The sequence below is a fragment of the Salvelinus namaycush genome, chromosome 10 (genome assembly GCF_016432855.1).
Source record: "Salvelinus namaycush isolate Seneca chromosome 10, SaNama_1.0, whole genome shotgun sequence".
In the NCBI taxonomy this organism is placed as follows: domain Eukaryota; kingdom Metazoa; phylum Chordata; class Actinopteri; order Salmoniformes; family Salmonidae; genus Salvelinus; species Salvelinus namaycush.
The window spans coordinates 16,836,745-16,858,118 of record NC_052316.1 but is presented as its reverse complement, the minus strand read 5'-3'; the positions used below and the strand labels follow the sequence as shown (position 1 = coordinate 16,858,118).

Below are 21,374 nucleotides of genomic sequence, written 5' to 3'. Positions count from 1 at the left end.
CACAATCGCCGAAATATAAATAAACCCATTTCTTATTCTATTGATTTTCCTAACCATTAGGGAGAGTAAATGGAGCGACCGTCATTGATGTTGATGTTCACGATATTGCATCAATAGTGTGTTCCGCTGAAATCACTGGAGTTAAGAAACAAGGCGAGTACAACAACAAAAAAACGAATTGAAGCTGCGAGAGAAACACACACAAAAAACTTTAACCAGTTCTGCCTTCTATTAATGTAATCAAGGAATAGGAAAACTGCAGAATATGCTTTAAGGGGTAAGCATTCAGGAGCTGCCTCCACCACTGCTAAAATATTGGAGACTGGGATTGATTTGGAATGTTAAAGGGAGACCTTGAGTTACTGGAGCCTCCGCCCTTTCGCTCCGTCTGGTGTGGGAATTTGCAAGGCAAGGCAGGAGCGGCAATCTGAAGAGGCCCTGCTTAATCTAGGGGTAGGCCTGCTTTACAAGCCCAATCTGGCGCCACAGATCACAGATACCGGCGGCGAGTGTCAAAGCCGGCCCTATCGAGCGTCACAGAACACATCTTTTGGGCCGTGCGGTGTGTAATGATAGCTTTAAACCCTGCAGTATTAGGAGATGCTCCCATTTCCCTCGATCTGTGGAGGATTGGAGGGGAGAGGAGGGCGGCTGGAGACACTGAAGCCCCGTTGGCTGTCTGTCAGTCCCCCCTGGCTGCCGTCATCTTGTGTGTCTAGCACGGTCCTCCTGTTATTTTACAAATCTATTCCTGGCTTCCTCCCTGTACAATCTGAATGATTAATCTGGAGAAATAGGATCTTTGCACGGCAGGGAAACAGGATTTTATTGGTACCTCTGATTCCATTAAAAGAGAGTAAACAAAGTGCTGGCCTGCCATGATTATTCTGCCCCCTCCCACTCCTCCTCCTCCGTTCCCCTTTCTCAGGGCTATTCAGCCCAACAGCATGCGAGGCTATCTGAACACACAGGACAGTGTATGGCCTTGCTTGTGGTGTGTGTGTGTCCGTGTGTGTGTGCATGTGTATGCATGTAGCAATGTAATAATGTTCCTCCTTTCTTTATCGTACAGGATGACAGCAAATTACCCATTTCTTTCCTTATCGCATGAAGCAGCAAAATACACACGCCGAGCTCAAATGAAGAATAAAAGCTATAACTTTGTGTTTTTCTCTGTGTAAGATTAGCATGACCTACTGTAGCAAGGAAACAAAAGAAACGAAATCTAAATCCTGACGCCATATCTTCCTGTGGCAAGAAATCCCTGTCTCACTCACTCATGTGTCGAGCTGCCCGGCTCTTATCTGGATGACATTAATGAAATATGAAAGGGGAATAATCACAGATCACAGTATTTTATCCTTGGTACAGAGATATATACATATATACACACACACACACACACACACACACACACACACACACACACACACACACACACACACACACACACACACACACACACACACACACACACACACACACACACACACACACACACACACACACACACACCACACAAAAGTTTAGAACACCTACTTATTCAAGGGTTTTTCTTTATTTGTACTATTATCTACATACATTAGAACAATAGTGAAGATATCAAAACTATGAAATAACACATATGGAATCATGTAGTAACAAAAAACAGTGTGAAACAAATCAAAATATATTTTATATTTGAGATTCTTCAAAGTAGCCACCCTTTGCCTTGATGACAGCTTTGCACACTCTTGGCATTCTCTCAACCAGCTTCATGAGGTAGTCACCTGGAATGAGTCTCAATTAACAGGTTTGCCTTGTTAAAAGTTAATTTGTCTAATTTCTTTCCTTAATGCGTCTGAGCCAATCAGTTGTGTTGTGACAAGGTAGGGGTGGTATACAGACGATAGCCCTATTTGGTAAAAGACCAAGTCCATATTATGGCAAGAACAGCTCAAATAAGCAAAGAGAAATGACAGTCCATCATTACTTTAAGGCATGAAGGTCAGTCAATCCAGAATATTTCAAGAACTTTGAACATTTCTTCAAGTGCAGTCGCAAAAACCAAAAACCAGGTATGATGAAACTGTCTCTCATGAGGACCACCACAGGAAAGGAAGACCTCTGCTGCAGAGGATAAGTTCATTAAAGTTACCAGCCTCAGATTGCAGCCCAAATAAATGCTTCACAGAGTTCAAGTAACAGACACATTTCAACATCAACTGTTCAGATGAGACTGCGTGAATCAGGCCTTCATCGTCGAATTGCTGCAAAGAAACTACTACTAAAGGACACCAATAAGAAGAATGGACTTGCTTGGGCCAAGAAACACAAGTAATGGACATGAGACCAGTGGAAATCTGTCCTTTGGTTTGATGAGTCCAAATTTGGGATTTTTGGTTCCAACCGCCGTGGCAACCACAGCATTTTGCAGCGATACGCCATCCAATCTGGTTTGCACTTAGTGGGACTATCATTTGTTTTCAAACAGGATAATGACCCAACACACCTACAGGCTGTGTAAGGGCTATTTGACCAAGAAGGAGAGTGATAGAGTGCTGCATCAGATGACCTGGCCTCCACAATCACTCGACCTCAACCCAGAGTGAAGGAAAAGCAGCCAACAAGTGCTCAGCACATGTGGGAACTCCTTCAAGACTGTTGTAAAAGCATTGCAGGTGAAGCTGGTTGAGAGAATGCCAAGAGTGTGCAAAGCTGTCATCAAGGCAAAGGGTGGCTACTTTGAAGAATCTCAAATGTAAAATACAGTACATTTTGATTTGTTTAACACTTTTTTGGTTACTACATGATTCCATATGTGTTGTTTCATAGTTTTGATGTCTTCACTATTATTCTACAATGTAGAAAATAGTACAATAAATTAAAACCCTGGATTGAGTAGGTGTGTCCAAACTTTTGACATGTACTGTGTGTGTATATATATAGCTCCCCGAGTATTGGGATCCGGGGAACGCTCAGCTCTCATCTGACATTAGGATTTAAACGCTACATTTCTCTGTCCTGGGCTGTATACGCTAGCTGGGCTGCAGCTAAAGGGTAAACGTAGCTCTGGGGAGGCGCTTTACCTCCCCCACAAGACCCCAGGGCCACCATGTGACCTGGCAACCTGCACCTCTTCACTTCCCTGTCTCCATCCACTCCTAATGACCTCAGACAGCTATACCTAACATTTAAAAGAAAAGTAGATCCTTCTCCCTGTGTGGAAAAATACTGTATCAGGTCGTTGGTGTACCATCACCATCTATATATAACACTATAGACTATTTAAAACAACAGCATATGAGCACTATCATTAAAATTGACATTATGCGGAATTCTTTACGATTAGATGGCTGAAAGGCACACAGTAGAGTTCCGCATTAACCTCCACCTCGTGACTAATTGCCACATGAAGCCATCCATTTGCATGTCTACCGGAGTAGAACCGTCCAACACGGTTGCGTGCGTTATTACCTAGCTGAAAGTCTGTGTCTGTGCCGAACTAGCGCTGACAGGACAGGCTGAGTGGCATTTTTCAGAGTGTGGTGTAGTGTAGTGTGGTGTAGCCATGTGGTGGTGGGGGCCTCTCCTGGCCTGGTGACGTGTTGGGAGGCAGGAGGTCCCTGCAGGGTCTGGAGCTACCAGCTGGATCGGGGTGCCAGCCAGCCTCATGACTGCCCGAGCTCGTGCCAACCTGAAACTGGCACACACATGGCACACGCATGTAACTGCACGCACGCAAGTACACTCACACAGGCATGCACACACACGCACATCCTCTTACATGCCTTGTGTTTACATGCGGAGTGGGCTGTGTGAACCCATGGAGCTTACAGAGATTACATGCCTTGTGTTTACATGCGGAGTGGGCTGTGTGAACCCATGGAGCTTACAGAGATTACATGCCTTGTGTTTACATGAGGAGTGGGCTGTGTGAACCCATGGAGCTTACAGAGATTACATGCCTTGTGTTTACATGCGGAGTGGGCTGTGTGAACCCATGGAGCTTACAGAGATTACATGCCTTGTGTTTACATGCGGAGTGGGCTGTGTGAACCCATGGAGCTTACAGAGATTACATGCCTTGTGTTTACATGCGGAGTGGGCTGTGTGAACCCATGGAGTTTACAGAGATTACATGCCTTGTGTTTACATGAGGAGTGGGCTGTGTGAACCCATGGAGCTTACAGAGATTACATGCCTTGTGTTTACATGAGGAGTGGGCTGTGTGAACCCATGGAGCTTACAGAGATTACATGCCTTGTGTTTACATGCGGAGTGGGCTGTGTGAACCCATGGAGCTTACAGAGATTACATGCCTTGTGTTTACATGCGGAGTGGGCTGTGTGAACCCATGGAGCTTACAGAGATTACATGCCTTGTGTTTACATGCGGAGTGGGCTGTGTGAACCCATGGAGCTTACAGAGATTACATGCCTTGTGTTTACATGCGGAGTGGGCTGTGTGAACCCATGGAGCTTACAGAGATTACATGCCTTGTGTTTACATGCGGAGTGGGCTGTGTGAACCCATGGAGCTTACAGAGATTACATGCCTTGTGTTTACATGCGGAGTGGGCTGTGTGAACCCATGGAGCTTACAGAGATTACATGCCTTGTGTTTACATGAGGAGTGGGCTGTGTGAACCCATGGAGCTTACAGAGATTACATGCCTTGTGTTTACATGCGGAGTGGGCTGTGTGAACCCATGGAGCTTACAGAGATTACATGCCTTGTGTTTACATGCGGAGTGGGCTGTGTGAACCCATGGAGTTTACAGAGATTACATGCCTTGTGTTTACATGAGGAGTGGGCTGTGTGAACCCATGGAGCTTACAGAGATTACATGCCTTGTGTTTACATGCGGAGTGGGCTGTGTGAACCCATGGAGCTTACAGAGATTACATGCCTTGTGTTTACATGCGGAGTGGGCTGTGTGAACCCATGGAGCTTACAGAGATTACATGCCTTGTGTTTACATGCGGAGTGGGCTGTGTGAACCCATGGAGCTTACAGAGATTCAATCATTTCAACTAACCTGCAGCCAGGATTTTGTCGAAATAGCTAGCTAGCTCAATAACAAAACTGACCAATAACCCTGAATACAATGTGGAGAAAAATCTTTATTTGTCGGGGGCCGGGACCAGACCCTGAAAATTATACATGACCAGATTTCTAGCTGTGGCGGGTTAGTATCGATTCTCTCTTGTTTTCTTTTGTTTGCTAGTGCATTGCCAGATTGTCAGAGTTATATTTTAGCTACTGTTGTGCTCTGCTCTGGTGAACATTTTCAGAACTGGTTTGTAAACACTGAGAAAAAGGAATAGTGTAGAAATTGGCAGATTTTCCTCAAGAGTCAGTCTCTCTATTTCCCTCCATATTGTTTTCTTATGGGTCTTATTGGGATACTCAAGTACACTATATATACAAAAGTATGTGGACACCCCTTCAAATTATTGGATTCGGCTATTTCAACCACACACGTTGCTGAAAGGTGCATAAAATCGAGCACACGCTTCACCATCTGGCAGTCCAACGGACGAATCTGGGTTTGGCGGATGCCAGGAGAATGCTACCTGCCCGAATGCATAGTGCCAACTGTAAAGTTTGGTGGAGGAGGAATAATGGTCTGGGGCTATTTTACATAGTTCGGGTTAGGCCCCTTAGTTCCAGTGAAGGGAAATCTTAATGCTAAAGCACACAATTACATTCTAGACCATTCTGTGCTTCCAACTTTGTGGCAACAGTTTGGGGAAGGTCCTTTCCTGTTTCAGCATGACAATGCCCCCCGTTCACAAAGCGAGGTCTATACAGAAATGGTTTGTTCGAGATCGGTGTGGAAGAACTTGACTGGCCTGCACAGAGCCCTAACCTCAACCCCATCGAACACCTTTGGGATGAATTGGAACGCCAACTGCAAGCCAGGCCTAATCGCCCAACATCAGTGCCCGACCTCACTAATGCTCTTGTGGCTGAATGGAAGCAAGTCCCCGCAGCAACGTTCCAACATCTAGTGGAAAGCCTTCCCAGAAGAGTGGAGGCTGTTATAGCAGCCACGGGGGGACCAACTCCATATCAATGCCCATTATTTTGGAATGAGATGTTCGACAAGCAGGTGTCCACATACTTTTGGTCACGTAGTGTATATCATATATCAAAATAGAGACAACATTCAACAAAGGGTGATGTGCTAGTACACCACCAGTTTATTGCATTGTCAAAGTTACACAAAAAGAATTCGTGTTCAACCTATAGAATGACCTTGCAAACCAGAAATATGTCGACTTGAATACATGTTTTGATTGCTCGGATTGTAGACAATGCAGCATAAACAAAGTTATACACTTGGGTGTATACTGAGTAATTCCAGCTGGCCAGCTCTTACCATAAAGCATATAGGCTTGTTTCTCTAGTGGCATCTAAAGTGTATCTCTAAATGGTGTGAAAGTGCTGCAAGTCTGGTACAAATGAGATGTGTTAAATTGTGTACGCTGTACGCTGCTGGTCGAAGCCTCGCTGGAGGCACTCTGCTTATCAGAACAGCACGACAACGTGGCTGGAATTATTAGTTAGCCTAACAATGGGACTGCACTCCGTCTCCATGGCCATGTCCCCGTTTTTCCTCGTAGTCTCAGCGAATAGTCTAAAGGGTGAGCCTGACCAGGGGCTATGTGTGAGTGGATGGGAGGGAGCAGAACAAGAGCTTTGAAAGGATTTTTTCATTTAAAACAAATTGGTTTGGAAGGAATCAAACAGATATTTTTTCAACGTCAAATCCAAGGAGAGAGAGGCTACCCCAGGGACAGGTTTGGGTTGTAAATCTGATTACAAAAAAACTAACTGTAATCCGTTACATTACCAGCAAAAATATTGTAATCAAGTTATAGACACTATTGAAAAACAAGATGATTACTTCTTGGATTACTTTTAAATTCAGGAAGGATATTTAGCAAAAAAATACATTGACACCTTTCTGTTTTCTCAATGACATTCAATTCAGCATTGAAAAAAGGCGCAAGTTTAAGTTTGTTCTGCCTGAGCGAGTCTGACTACAAGTCAGAGACCCCTATGACGACACAGGGGAAAGTCATTCAAAAGTAACTGAAAGTAATCTGATTACGTTACCGAGTTTGGCTAATCCAACAGTAAAATATTTTGGACAGGTAACTAGTAGCTGTAACAAATTACATTTAGAAAGTAACCAACCCAACCCTGCCCGGGGAGCGCTGTTGTTTGTCACTGTCCTGCATACTGCCCCCTATCTCTGAGAGGACCTTCCAGCAGGCACTCCCTGGTGGGCCTATTAGAGTGGGCCTGGCATTCTGAGGGACTAAATTGGCTGGATGGGGTTTCACTGGGCTTAGCCACTATGCTGGCACAACATGTCTGCTCTGCTGCTGCTGGCCAGGACCAGGTCCAGCCCCAACCCCAGCCTCCCTTCAAAGCCCAAAGAAAAGCTGTTGATGGCAGCAGCTGTTTCCCTGTGGGAACTGGGGAATTCAGGAGGCCTGGTCATTAGTGGGAGCCACTGTGCTGTGTGCTGGGGAGAGACCATGTCAGGCGCAGACAGCTGTGAGCCCTCCATCAACCCACAGCCTTACTGCACGGCTCGGACTCTCCGTCTCACACAGGAGAGAGGAGAGAGAAAGACACCGTCCCGTGAGGCCTTGACAACACAGTTGGGCTGCTTTCTGAAAAGAAAAAAATGTTTTACACATTTCACCACATGCACCATAGTATATTCATAGGCCATGAGTGAGGAATGGATGGAGGGAAGCACTCCATTTCCCTAGTAAAAGTGTGGAATATACAACTTTAAATACCAGCCCAAGACCTGAATTGTAAAGTATTAGCAGAAATGTATCTTGTAGCCAGTAAATTAAACTAAATAAAAAAGACAGAGAGAGAAAATTAGACTCATTGTAAAACACCAAAATCAGCTCTCTGCATGAGAGGCATTAAAAACAATATGTTCCCAGCTATCGGCTGACCCACCACTCCCTCCCTGTGGTATCTGGCTCCAGCAAAATGACTCAACGCTGGCATTTGCTTTGTTTCCATGCCACGCAAGTTATCGTCCTATCACATCAGCGTGATAACATCGGACATATTAGGAGTTGACCTTTGGTGCATGCTGGAACATTCTAGGTCTCTGTCGGGTTGAATGGACAGCATGCCCGCTCATTTATGAACATCTGGAGAGGCTGCTGCTGCCACACCATGCAGCGAGGTCTGGGAGGGAGGGCTGTGTGTGTGTGTGTGTGTGTGTGTGTGTGTGTGTGTGTGTGTGTGTGTGTGTGTGTGTGTGTGTGTGGTGTGTGTGTGTGTGGTGTGTACACTCGTCAAATGCAGCCCTGTGGCCCTGGCTACTGTAGCGGTATTCCTCCACAACACACACAGGAAGTGATGCGTTATGCCACCAATGCTTTATGCTTGTTCATGCACTTTTCCCCCCTCTTCGCTTTGCATGCATTGTTAAATAGGACTGATGGAAGCACCCTGGCCATTATTCACTGCATGGCCTGGCTAATTTGTGTGCTCTTACAAGTACAAAGATGTCAAACAGGAGCTGTGCTTACCTTGGCTTCCCCCGAGACCATTAATCCTTAGGCTGGTGTTGTCTCTTCACAGCCTCACCTGGCTCCCAGCACTGCCAGGAAACTGCTGTTTGGGCCCTTTTTTCTACATTTATTCTGTGTTCCAGTCAGGTCTCATCACTGCAGAAATGTGATTGTAACGGAAGAGCAGAAGACTTCGGCAGACTTTCTTTAGAGGGAGAGATGGGGGGAACAGGGAGGGGGTTCGCATCTAAACCAGACAGGGAGAAGAAAGGAATAGAAGCATAGATTCATCACAGCGACCTTCAATGAACATCTTTTTTTCCCTTTTTTTGGAATGGCATACCTTGTAAATATAACAACTCCAGTGACTGCACAGGCCCTCACTTAGATGATCAATCAGGCTGAACAAAAAATTGTCTGGACAAAGTTTGAGAAAATGCATATTTGAGAAAATAAATATTTGATCCTTAAACAGATTATCAAAAACAGGCAAACGGTAAACACTTTTGAAAGGTTTACTTTGATAGGAAAACAGCAGCACTTTGCCAAATATCCCACTGCAAACATTCAATTTCTTCAGAGCTTTTATCTATTTACCCAAGTGTTCCTGCAGCCTCCATATCTGTTCTCTACATTGATTTGAAAGGCCATGACCATTAAAGGGAATGGTTTGTTCATTAGAATGCCGAACACTTTATAAGACTGACAATTATAAGACAAATCTGATGCAGCTGCAATGGATAACTTATACGACCTCATGAATTGAAAGGTATGCACGATGCATCTAGTTAGGATCCACATCAAACAATTACATCGCTTATGAAACATAAGGAAGATGTGTTCGCATATAAGAGATCATCATGACAGGGCCACTTTCTAAGTGTAAGATGCAATAGATGCAGTGATACAGCAGGTCAACTGGATACAGCGCCTCAACTTCAACACACTGTGAAAACATCACATTTAAAATGGGCGGCAGGCAGTGGTTAGAGCGTTGGGCCAGTAACCGAAAGGTTGCTAGATCAAATCCCTGAGCTGAGAAGGTAAAAATCTGTCGTTCTGCCCCTGAACAAGGCAGTTAACACACTGTTCCCCGGTAGGCTGTCATTGTAAATAAGAATTTGTTCTCAATTTAACTAGTCAGTTATTTTTTTAAACAACAATCAATGCAAGAGGATGGAGTCTGCGAAAGATCTGCGGTCAAATTGAAAGGTAATTTCCAATTGAGGCCACGTATGCAGTGTTTGCAATGAATGCAGTCTCTGCGAACGTGGGAACATTGCCTTTACATTCCAATCGAGCTATACTTCTGCGATACGGATTGAATCCAGCCCTTACTAGTGCTGACTTCTCCGGCGCTAGATGCAGTAACAAGGAGAACTGTAGAAAGACAGTTTAAAAAAGGCAACTTTAGTCACTCGCTGTTCAACCAATACAGTACACACACTCTCAGCCTGTAATTGAAGGAACACACATCTTCATGGGAGTGTTGAGAGGGAGGTGGGTGGAGGTGGACTGTAGATTACCTTTGTAATTCCAGGAGCGAATGTAGCTGATAATGATCCGGGATGTTCTCAGGAAAGGTCAGCTGAAATTGCAACAAGCGTAATTAGTAGCTTATCAATAATGTATCCTGCAGGTTCAGTGGATGTGGAGAATGAATGCCAGGCAGAGAGAAGCACAGCACCTACTTCTGCCATTTATTAACATGAAAACACATATATGATACACAGGGAAGCAGAGCAGCAGCCCAGGCATTATAATTAGTATGTTGGTCCTCTTTAATAAACTAAGTATGCAGCCCAAATTGCACTCTATTCCCTATATAGTGCAGTACTTTTGACTAGAGCCCTCTTGGCCCTGGTCAAAAGTAGTGCACTTTATTGGGAACAGGGTGTCATTTGGGATGGAACCTAAAGCTGTATAGTGTGAGTAGCAGGAAACTTCAAGACCCTGGCATTGATCACTGAGTCAATTACTTTCGATCACATCATCAAAATTAGAGGCCATAAGATGGAAATATGAGTTAAGATATTTAGCATGAAATATGCACAGAATATTGGGATTTATGCAGTGTGGGATTCACTCTCAGGCAATCACTGGCTAATTATCTATTCCTGGAATTGAGCCTCCAAAGCACCACTGAAAAGTTTAGACATACACATAGCGTCCTGTATGGCAGATCAGCTTCTGTTGAAACACAGGCAACAGGGTCTCATTACAATACTTACAAAATACTGACATACGACCATTGTAATAATATGGCACTTATGCTGACATACACTACTGTGTCTTTTCCACATAGCTAGCCATTGCTGTATCTGTAGTGCTGTAGTAGTTAATGTACTATGCAGTAACACTATTTATTCCATAGGCTGTTATTCCACGTGCATCCATGACTTGTATCGCCTGACAAGCATAAATGACAAGCATTAAGTCATTTGCCATGTACATGGAGTTAAATAATTACTATTTGAACTATGGATGTTACCTAAACATTGAATGAAAAAAAAAATCTTAATTATTTACTGAATATCATGTCTTAAGTGATTTTTATATTCTCTAATGTATCTTTAGATGCACGAGAATGATGTAAAATGGAGACGTGCATTTCTTGTAGAATGAACGACTGTTCATTACAACGGTGTATCTATTTTTCATGATTCAACAAAGATGGATCTATCGTCAGAGCGCACTCAACCTCATCACACAGAATGACATAGTTATTACATAGGGTTGCATCATAAATTCCCACGCAGGTTGCCCTTGTGTGTAATAGGTTTCTTGATCAACAGTCTTTCAATTTTTCTCATAATACTGCAAGTCTGCACGAAACCTGATAATGTACTGTATAATTTTTTTCTCCACTAAGTGCATCTCTGAATGGTTTCAAATATGAGTGTAAAACTGAAATATTAAAGCTCAAAAGGAAACTTGAGCATGTTGCATAATTCATTGGAAATGTTCCTCATCTAATACTTTCTCTCTAATAAGGACTTCTCACTAATAAGGATTGAGACCGATATTTGCCAAAATAATAAACTAACTGTCTGCAGAGGAGGTGGAGTGTTCAAGATCAATCCAGCTTTCAGGGCTCATGAAGGGAAGGAGGGAGAACCTTGAGCATGTGAGATGAGGGGAGAGACAGAGGGGGCCGGGGGGACACTAGCATGGCTTCGTGTGGCCGCAGGTTGAGGGAAGGTGGGGTGGCGGTAGGAGTAAGAGGGGGGGGGGGGGGGGGGGGGGGGGTCGGTGTGTGGTGTGTTTGATGTAATGATCCCAGGGCTTTGGCCTCAGCCTGTTGATAAGTTGTGACGCACATGGGAACAGGGAAACAGGGGAGCGGGATGAATGTGATTGGATTGCCGGCCGACCGCAGCCTTTCCCATCTGTCTCAGAGTCTGCCATCCCATCTCACAGGCGGCGGGAGGTAATTGGGTTCATTGTTCTCGCCACAGGATCTCCCGGATTGAAAGCTTCATTATCTGGATAACCATGAATGTAAATGAGGCACACTTATTCAGGCAGGATAATGGGAAAAAATTGATCATTGCCACAACCCCCCCCCCCCCCCCCCGCCCCACCCACCTTTCTCAAGCACTGGCCCCCCAACTCTCTCTCTCGCGCGTGCGGGAGCACTTCACACAAAAAAAGTTTAAAAAGTAAGCAGGCACACAGGCACTCAAACACCCCGCCCCCCTATTGTCAGTGTTGAGAATGAGTGTTGGGGTGTTTTTAAACAGGGTCTTCTTGTGTTTCAGTGTGGCTAGCTGTGTGTATAGGAAGTTGTACAGGCCTTCAGGGAAGGCGGCGACTGCCGGTCGGCACTTGTTAAACTGTCATAGCTCTGCCTTACAGTACAGTATGTGACACTGCAGTGATGAGCTGCTAACCTCGGTGCGTATGTAAGCAGATTCTGTGTGGGTAGACGCGGGTCCGCCACTTCATCCTCTCTGTGATGCAGTGGTCTTTCTTTCTCGGCTGCAGTGAGGAGTCAGTCAGTGGGCTTCCAGGACTACAATATGACTCGTGTGCTGCTGTGGATTATTCATGTAGAACCAACGTGTTGGAGAGGTCATGCCTAGCTTGGGTAATTAGGTGGGGTTTGGGGAGCATTGAGAGAGCATTGTGAGATGCCTCCTGCTTCCTGACAGTGGGGTCAGTGTTGATGTGCCAGCAGGTTGGGCTCTGAGCCGGTCCAGCCATGCAACGGTTAAAAAAGGAGCTGCTTCTGAAAATAAACACGAGTACACAGCGGAGCAAGCCACTCTCAGATCCTCTGGCAAATCCATCAATTAGCTGCAGATGTGATCTGCATAGGAGATTACCGCAATTTAAGCATGTCGGGAAAACGGCCTAATCCGGTCCCTGATGGGCGCTCCAATTTTCAATTTGCTTTCCAACAGAGAGCATGAATCTGAGACATGGGAATGGGGAGAGCAGGAAGTACTGATATACTTAGAAGCATCTCATACCTCAAGATTCACAAGTCACTTTTTAATTTCAGAGAGTTTTATCAGACCGATTACAGCTTTAAAAATACAAACGCCTACCCCCTTACGACCAACGCAAACAGACAAACTCCAACGTGACTAACAAAAGCAAAGGCCTAAGCAGAGTGTTGGTTGTTGGTTGGTCACCGAGTTGGCGGGGAGCGGTGTGAGCTGTGGTGACATGCAGGGCCGTAGAGTCTGTCTCTGCCTGGGCTGTAGCGTCCCCATTGCCCATCCTCATTGCGGGCCTGTCAGATTGTGTTTACTCTCCTGAAGGACGTTTCGCCTCTGGAAGCCCGGGAATGAATGGAGAACTCATTTCTTCAACAGAGACTAGTCAATCACTCCACATTTCTCTTCTTGCACGATGACCTCTACCCAGCTGGCAGAACAATGGCACCCGGGAAAACCACAGATTAGTTTTACTTAAAGCAAGGACTCACCCATACTGTACGTTGCATGGCATGTCAATATTACTAAAACCATAGAGAAATTAGGAGAAGGAGACAGGGAAATATTTTTCTGTGAGACTGGATAATATTTGCCTGTGAGGAGATATGTGATTGAATGGTAAAAGATGATCTACATTGAACAAAAATATAAAACGCAACATTCAACAATTTCAATGATCAGTCAATTTAAATAAATTCATTAGGCCCTAATCTACGGATTTAATATGAATGGGAATACAGATATGCATCTGTTGGTCACAGATACCTTTAAAAGAAAGGTAGGGGCATGGATAAAAAAAAAACAGTAAGTATCTGGTGTGCCCACCATTTGCCTCATGCAGAGCGGGACATCTCCTTTGCATAGAGTTGATCAGATTGTTGATTCTGGCATGTGGAATGTTGTCCCACTTCAATGGCTGTGCGAAGTTTCTGGGTATTGGCGGGAACTGGAACACTCTTTCGTACACGTCGATCCATAACATCCCAAACATGCTCAATGGGTGACATGTCTGCTGAGAATGCAGGCCATGGAAGAACTGGGACATTTTCAGCTTCCAGGAATTGTGTACAGATCCTTGTGACATGGGACCTTGCATTATCGTGCTGAAACATGAGGTGATGGCAGCGGATGAATGGCACGACAATGGGCCTCAGGATCTCATCACAATATCTTTGTGCGTTCAAATTGCCATTGATAAAATGCAACAGTGTTCGTTATCTGTAGATTATGCCTGCCCATACCTTAATTCCACCACCACTACGGGGTACTTGCTCGGATATGACGCCGAACTGCAGTCAGGTCAAGACCTGGTGTGGACGACTAGAGCGCAGATGAGCTTCCCTGAGATGGTTGCTGACAGAAATTGCACAAAACCAGAAATTGTTTGGTTGTGCCATCCCACAGTTTAATCAGCAGTCCAGGTGGCTGGTCTCAGACGATCCCGCAGGTGAAGAAGCCGGATGTGGAGGTCCTGGGCTGGCATGGTTACACATGGTTACATGGTTACAGGCCGGTTGGACGTACTGCCAAATTCTCTAAAATCACGTTGGAGGCGGCTTATAGTAGAGAAATTAAAATTCAACTCTCTGGCAACAGCTCTGGTGGCATTGCAATCTGTGGCATTGTGTTATGTGACAAAACTGCACATTTTAGAGTGGCCATTTACTGTCCCCCGCACAAGGTGCACCTGTGTAATGATCATGCTGTTTAATCAGCTTCTTGATATGCCACACCTGTCAGGTGTATGGATTGTCTTGGTAAAGGAGAAAAGCTCACTAACAGGGATATAAACACATTTGTGCACAAAATCTGAGAGAAATAAGCTTTTTATGTGTATGGAAAACTTCGGGGATCTTTTATTTCAATGAAACATGGGACCAAGACTTTACATGTTGCATTTATATTTTTGTTCAGTGTAGTATTTGCTACATAACTACAGAAGCATATACTGTGCTCTTTTATGGGAATGTTGGAAAGTAAGTTGTAGGTTTTCATGTCGTGACAATTCAACCGAAACCTTACATGATAAATGTGTTTGTTTGACATAAGAGAATAGATGTATAATTAACCTAGCTGGCTGCATAGTTAATGTCATGACTTGAGGTTGGCAGATGGCAGAAACAGTTAGGGATCTCATTAGACCAACCAAGCGGCCATGCTTCGTTGCAAAACCTTTCATTAAAGTTCCATGGCTGGATCACTATACCGCCCAATATTGGTCAAAGTCACGAGAGGGGAAAGAAGTGTTCAATTTTTGTCTCTGTGAGATGAAAGACAGCTAGAACAAGATTAAATGAATGCATGAGTTTGATTTCAAGGCTAAATCAGGAGTAAGCCGGTGTGTGTGTGTTTGTGTGTGGGAGCAGGGTGTGTTTGTGAGGGTGTGATGAGTAAAGCATCCTTGCTGAGCATAGCAAACACGATTGTAATGGTCACGGAGCACATTTCGTACCATTTGTGTTGTAATTAGCAGATATTTGTTCGGCACAAATGCACGGAAAAGGTTTGAGAATATGAAATACATTTCCAGCCATGCTTGGGCATATCAACTGGCTGGGAGGTAGTGAGAAAGAGAGGGGGGAGAACGTTTGGAGGTGGGTTGGTGGGGGTGGAATTCAAAGCGCTTTCATGTTAGCATTTATTTGATTTGTATTATCTTTAATGACACAAAAGCTAAAAGGGACCATAAACTAAACGGATGAGCAGCAAACTACATTATGGCAGCCCTAAGTCAATATTCATGGTTTTATGGGTTTTTAAGAGAAATACAAATGAAATGTTATTTATGGTTAAAAGTATATGGCTAATCATAGCAAGCGCTCTTATTATAAATGATGTACTCTGAGGCTTCGGAGTGCTTGGTTGGCAGCAGTCTCAAGATAAGAAATAGGGCTAGTGCCATCATGTTGTGGTAATTATGAGTGTTGGCTTGGTTTCTTATCTCCCCTTGGTGTCCTCTTTTCAGTGACATCTTCATTCTGTTTCTCTTCTCTCCAGTCCCTTCCATTTCCTTGTGCTGCCTCGTCATGACGAGAGTTAGTTGTTGACTAGCTTCTGAAAACCCACTGCTTCTTTCATGCAGTATTTCTACACGTCTTAACAAGACCAGACGGAAACACTTTCTCTGAAACGTAAAGTGTATACTAGGAAAGCGCTATCAAATGCAAGAGAAGAAGTTTGATCCATCAAAGCAAAAAAACATGCTTTGGCGCCTTTTGGCCCCAGCCGACTTGGATTCAGCTTAGTTGTTGTGAACATCACTGATCAACACCTAAGGAAAGCAATCGGCAGGTCTATTATGCACAGTGATTTTTCTATGGTAACCTCTGGTGATGAGCGAGCATGAAGGGAGGCCAGAGTCCCGTAGGAGACAGATACACAGGGAGTCTCTCTCCGATCCAGAGTGGAGCTAGAGTAAGACAAACTATTTAAAAGGGAGTAGCTGCCTCAGAACCACTTTAGCCTTGGGCGCAAAATACTTGAAAATAAGCTCCCAGTCTCTTTGATGTGGTTCACCAAATCTAAACGAATTTCAAGTACTTCTGCCTTTGAGTCAAGGACAAGTCTAAACTGTCTCATGGAGGAATGGATGGATGGAGCATGGAGGTGGGGATGGGTTAAGTAAAATCAAGAAATGTGATATTACGGTAATAGAACCATCTGAGAGAAATATACGTCTGGTACTGGACCCAACTGGAGTAATCTGCGGTGGTGTTTTTCACATGGCTATCATCACAGTGTCTTACGTACAAAGGTTTGTTGCTGCTTCTCCACTGATGACTCAACACTAGTATCTTCTGGTTTCTCTAAAAGAGACGCTGCATCGCCGGCACGCTTGGTCTGCTTAACAGGTCTAATGTGATGGAGGAAAAGTCTTCTGAAGCCAATTTAAGTGAGCGGTTTATAACATCTGCCTATTATGAGCAGAGTTATTTTCTTGCTTGTTTGGTGTGTTGTATGGGATATGTTGTGCATTGCAATCTGCTGTTGTTTCTGCTCTACAGTTATTTGTCACAGCAGATAAGAGCTCCAGCATCCCAGCCACTCATTACACCTCTCAGCGCTGAAAGGCAGGAAATTACTAACCGTGGGGGAACCGCCACTAAGATGTGCATACTCAAGTGCTGGAGGCAAGGCGTATCAGCACATGGAATGATAAGGGTCTGAGGCAGAAAACAACTTCATTATCAAGGTTTGAATGAATCTATAAATCTCCAAATCTGGCCAGATTCTAGGAACAACATTTATATGTAGATAGGTATCCGCCATGAAGAGTGGTACAGTAGAAAGCCTCTTCCCAGTATAGGCAGTGGACATGTGACAAGAGGAGAGGTTTGTGCAATCTCATACTGGCTGTGGATACGCTAGGAAGCCATACTGCTGAAAATCTTAAGGAGCTGAGTGGCACCACAATCTGAAAAGCCCACAATTTTGAAATAGGATGGTTACTAAACTGCTGTAACCGTGGCTTTTCAAGTCTCTATGTGCTTCAAAAAGGAACTCCAAATGGAAATAAAAAATAACATTTCACAATCCCCCAGACCTTGAATGCTTTCTCTTTTTTTCTTCCAGAGAGACGGAGAAAAGTAAATTCGGAGACTTTCACGCTTCAAAAGTTCTTTGGCCTTTTCTGTTCTGTGACTAGCGTGTCACTACCCCCTCCCTCCGGCCCGCGCTCCATTTTCTTCCTCAGACACTTTGGAAGCAGAGGTCTCTTGACTTTGACCGCAGCACAGACAACAGATGGTTGAAAGCCTTGTTTGAAGATAAGTAGAGAGGAGCCATAATCCATATTTTGACAGGAACAGACAAGCTTAAGAGCAGGCTTCTTTCTGCCCCAGCATTCCAAAAGGCAGGTTGTTTGATGACTGCCCCTGGCCCTTTATAGATTTACACGTTAAGGTTAAAGGTCAGGCATTGCTAGTGGACACCTTGTCTGCTATCAAACGGTAGCATTTCTTACCCTTACTTACCCTTTCTGATGTTGCTCATTATTTACCATACATTGACAGTATATGATATAGAGTAGGCTATGTTCTGTAGTGTGTATAAATAGTATACACCAGTGTAAACTATATACTTGAGTGTAAACATGGTTAGTAGTATGAATATGGAGTGAATGTGTTGGTCTCCACATCAAAGCTGATGTTACTGTAGCTGCCTCATGGCCGTTATTTTCTCTTCATCTCAACATATCAAATGAGTTTGAAGTGATAAGGATACATACGGGGCAGCACATGAAAGTAACGTGTGAAAAGAAATAACAGGATAGAAATGAATAAATTAATTGATGGAACAGTGGATCAATGTTAGAGAGCGTAACTGCTGTCAAAAAATATCAGAGCTTCTCTCAATAATTTAAAAAACGTGTACTTTTATCTGTTCCTTCTGGTGAAAAACATTGACGTTTCAGCCCTTGAGCACCGCCCTAGCAGCGTTTTGCCTCAACCCCGTAGGAAGTGCCCGTGTCTGGGTCTCCCCTCTGATTCGCTGGCACTGCGGGTAGGGAGATGATGCTGTAGCAGGTCTAGAGGGCAGGGCCTCTGTCAGTGGCTGCCATGGAGACAGCCACCCTTCTCTCTCTCTCCTCTCTTCTATCACTCTATCCCTTTGAACTCCAGAGTGGGAATGAGTAGTACTGTAGGGTCCCAGCCCCTATTCTCCCAGTCTCCTTTTATAAGGCAATCTTACACAGTGCAGGCTCCTCCTATATTATGTAACACTACTGATCAAGGGTTTAATTTACGCCTGAAGAGGATGTGTGTGTCACGATCAGACGCGCCAGATTGGCGCCTCGACATCCCCTGTGATGGATAGGCGTTTGCCTTAAAAAAAGGTCTGCCATCCCCGGATCCAGAATCCTTTACCCCTGGTTGCATTGATTTCCTCTAGTTACTGCAGGTCAGTGGAAGGAAATTGAATTGGAAATTGTAGGAAATAGGGGTCTATTATTTCTTTTCTGGTGGCATTTATTTTTCTCTCCCTTCGTCGCATTTCAACAGACAGCAGAGAAACTAATGGGAATAGCAGTTACTGTCAAGACACACTTAAATGACTGCTCTGACCTTGGCTTTTCCAATAACATTGTCCTCCAATGCAAAAGGTTACATTCACCCCTGTGGTTTTAGAGCATATCGTTATGCATTTATGAAAGCCTCTCTACCCCCTCCTGTGATCATGGGGTTACTAGTACTTCTACAGAGAGAACCAACATTGGATCATATTTTACTGGATATCTTGCAGAGAGAGATGTTCTACATCAGGGATCGGTGTGAGGTATTAGTTTAATAGATGGGTGAGGGTGTGTGTGTGCGTGTGAGGGGCAGAAGGGTATGTGAGGGGCGGCTATGCATCCGGGGCACAGCGTATATGTTTTTTTGGCATGAAAGTTTCATGATAGGTTTTCCCCTGTCTTGTCTTTTGGTAGTATGGCACACACACACACACACACACACACACACACACACACACACACACACACACACACACACACACACACACACACACACACACACACACACACACACACACACATATATATATATACAGTATATATATATGATTGAGACCTAGATAAATGGCTGTCATAACTGCTTTAATATTTCCAATATGATCTTAAATTAATGACCGAGAATAATTGTTCTTAAAACTGGAAGTTGTAGAATTAATACACCATGAAAACGATGTGTTCTGAATCCAAGTCCTGCTATGAGTGTTGTTATTTTCTGGGATTAAACTGGCACATTCTTCCTCTACTCCCATGGGTTGCTGGATTAACCAGTAAAGCATTTTATGAGTTAATTACAACACACAGAAATGCTTGTTCAGTGCTGAACAAATAAAAATAGCTTGTTTTTTAAAGTTTTTAATTGTCAGGCCCAGTTCAGTTGTATTTTTTCATGAAAAAATGTGTATACAATTTTTTATAAAATATTCTTAACTGAATGTTTGAAATATGCATTGTTGTGTCTGAGAATTATTGTCAGCAGTCTAGGAATGTCACATTCATATTTTATTCAACACTGTGAGTCACACATAGAGGTCATCCTGACATAATTAATAAGGAATAGAAATTAAAGATTAGTTTTTTTTAGCTCAATTCTCTTTGTAATAAGCAATGAGGGTAAAATATGAATGCCTTCATATCTTTTGAAATAATCGTCTTAGGAGCTAAAATCTGCAGTGTCAAATGTGTACTATAAAATACAAACAAAAACACTTACACTTGGAAAACGGTATTATTACAACCAGCCAGCTGAGACTGTTTCCCATGACCACATGCTTCATTACTAGATAAAAACAGGTGGCCTAGGAATCCAGCTGTGACACGGCTTCACTACTGCAGATTGTTGTTACGGGCACCCTTGTGAAGTACATATCCTTCTACTCTATTCTCGGTTTCTCGTTGTCAAAAACGCATTCGTTTTTTACAGCATGTTGAGCAAGGCCGGGTACTGTAGTAACATAGTAACAGTAACTATGGAAATGGGACCCCACGGAGAGGTCAAAGCGAAGGCCTCAACCTGCCCTCTTTGTGCCAGGACTCATACAGTAGGCTACATTCAAATAATCAATCTGAAAACATCTGTAATTGCAGTATGACGTACAAACGACAAATAGCTCTGCTCTTTTGGAGCAATATTCAGCTTGACCAATGCAATACACTGATATGCTGATACTGTCTTTATGCCTTATGTAAGGTTCTTTGATCAAATAGATTCTGATGTGAAAAGGATAACCCGATTCATTACAGTATGTAGAGATGGTCATTTGAAATTGATTATTACTAAGTGAAAGTCCCAATGTAGATTGGATTTGAGCCTTCAATTAAATAATAAAATGTTGGTTTTGTGATACACTTCTCTAATGTTGAACTCAACGTTGCAATACACATACAGTGCCTTCAGAAAGTATTCATACCCCTTGACTTATTCCACATTTTGTTGTACTACACACAATACCCCATAATGACAAAGTGAAAACATGTTTTTAGACATTTTTGCAAAAGTATTGAAAATGAAATACATAAATATCTAATTTACACAAGTATTAACACCCCTGAGTCAATACATGTTAGAATCACCTTTGGCAGCGATTACAGCTGTGAGTCTTTCTTGGTAAGTCTCGAAGAGTTTTCCACACCTGGATTGTACAATATTTGCCCATTATTCTTTTCTAAATTCTTCAAGCTCTGTCAAATTGGTTGTTGATCATTGCTAGACAACCATTTTCAAGTCTTGCCATAGATGTTCAAGCAGATTAAACTGTAATTCGGCCATTCAGGAACATTCACCGTCTTCTTGGTAAGCAACTCCAGTGTAGATTTGGGCTTGTGTTTTAGGTTATTGTCCTGCTGAAAGGTGAATTCATCTCCCGGTGTCTGGTA

At 43.6% G+C, this 21,374-nt stretch overlaps 1 protein-coding gene across 27 annotated transcripts in view; it reads left to right on the top strand.

Moving 5' to 3' along the window:
* The window catches only part of LOC120054769 (CUGBP Elav-like family member 5), a 243,630-nt gene that overhangs the window by 164,442 nt on the left and 57,814 nt on the right, over positions 1-21,374 (top strand). For 6 of the 27 annotated variants that reach the window (XM_039002376.1, XM_039002363.1, XM_039002371.1 and 3 more), the window contains exon 5: positions 16,337-16,351. The exons of the other annotated variants lie outside the window; for them this stretch is intronic. In XM_039002376.1, the coding sequence (XP_038858304.1) occupies positions 16,337-16,351 (15 nt within the window). The remainder of the gene's footprint in view (positions 1-16,336; positions 16,352-21,374) is intronic. 27 annotated transcript variants of the gene reach the window in all.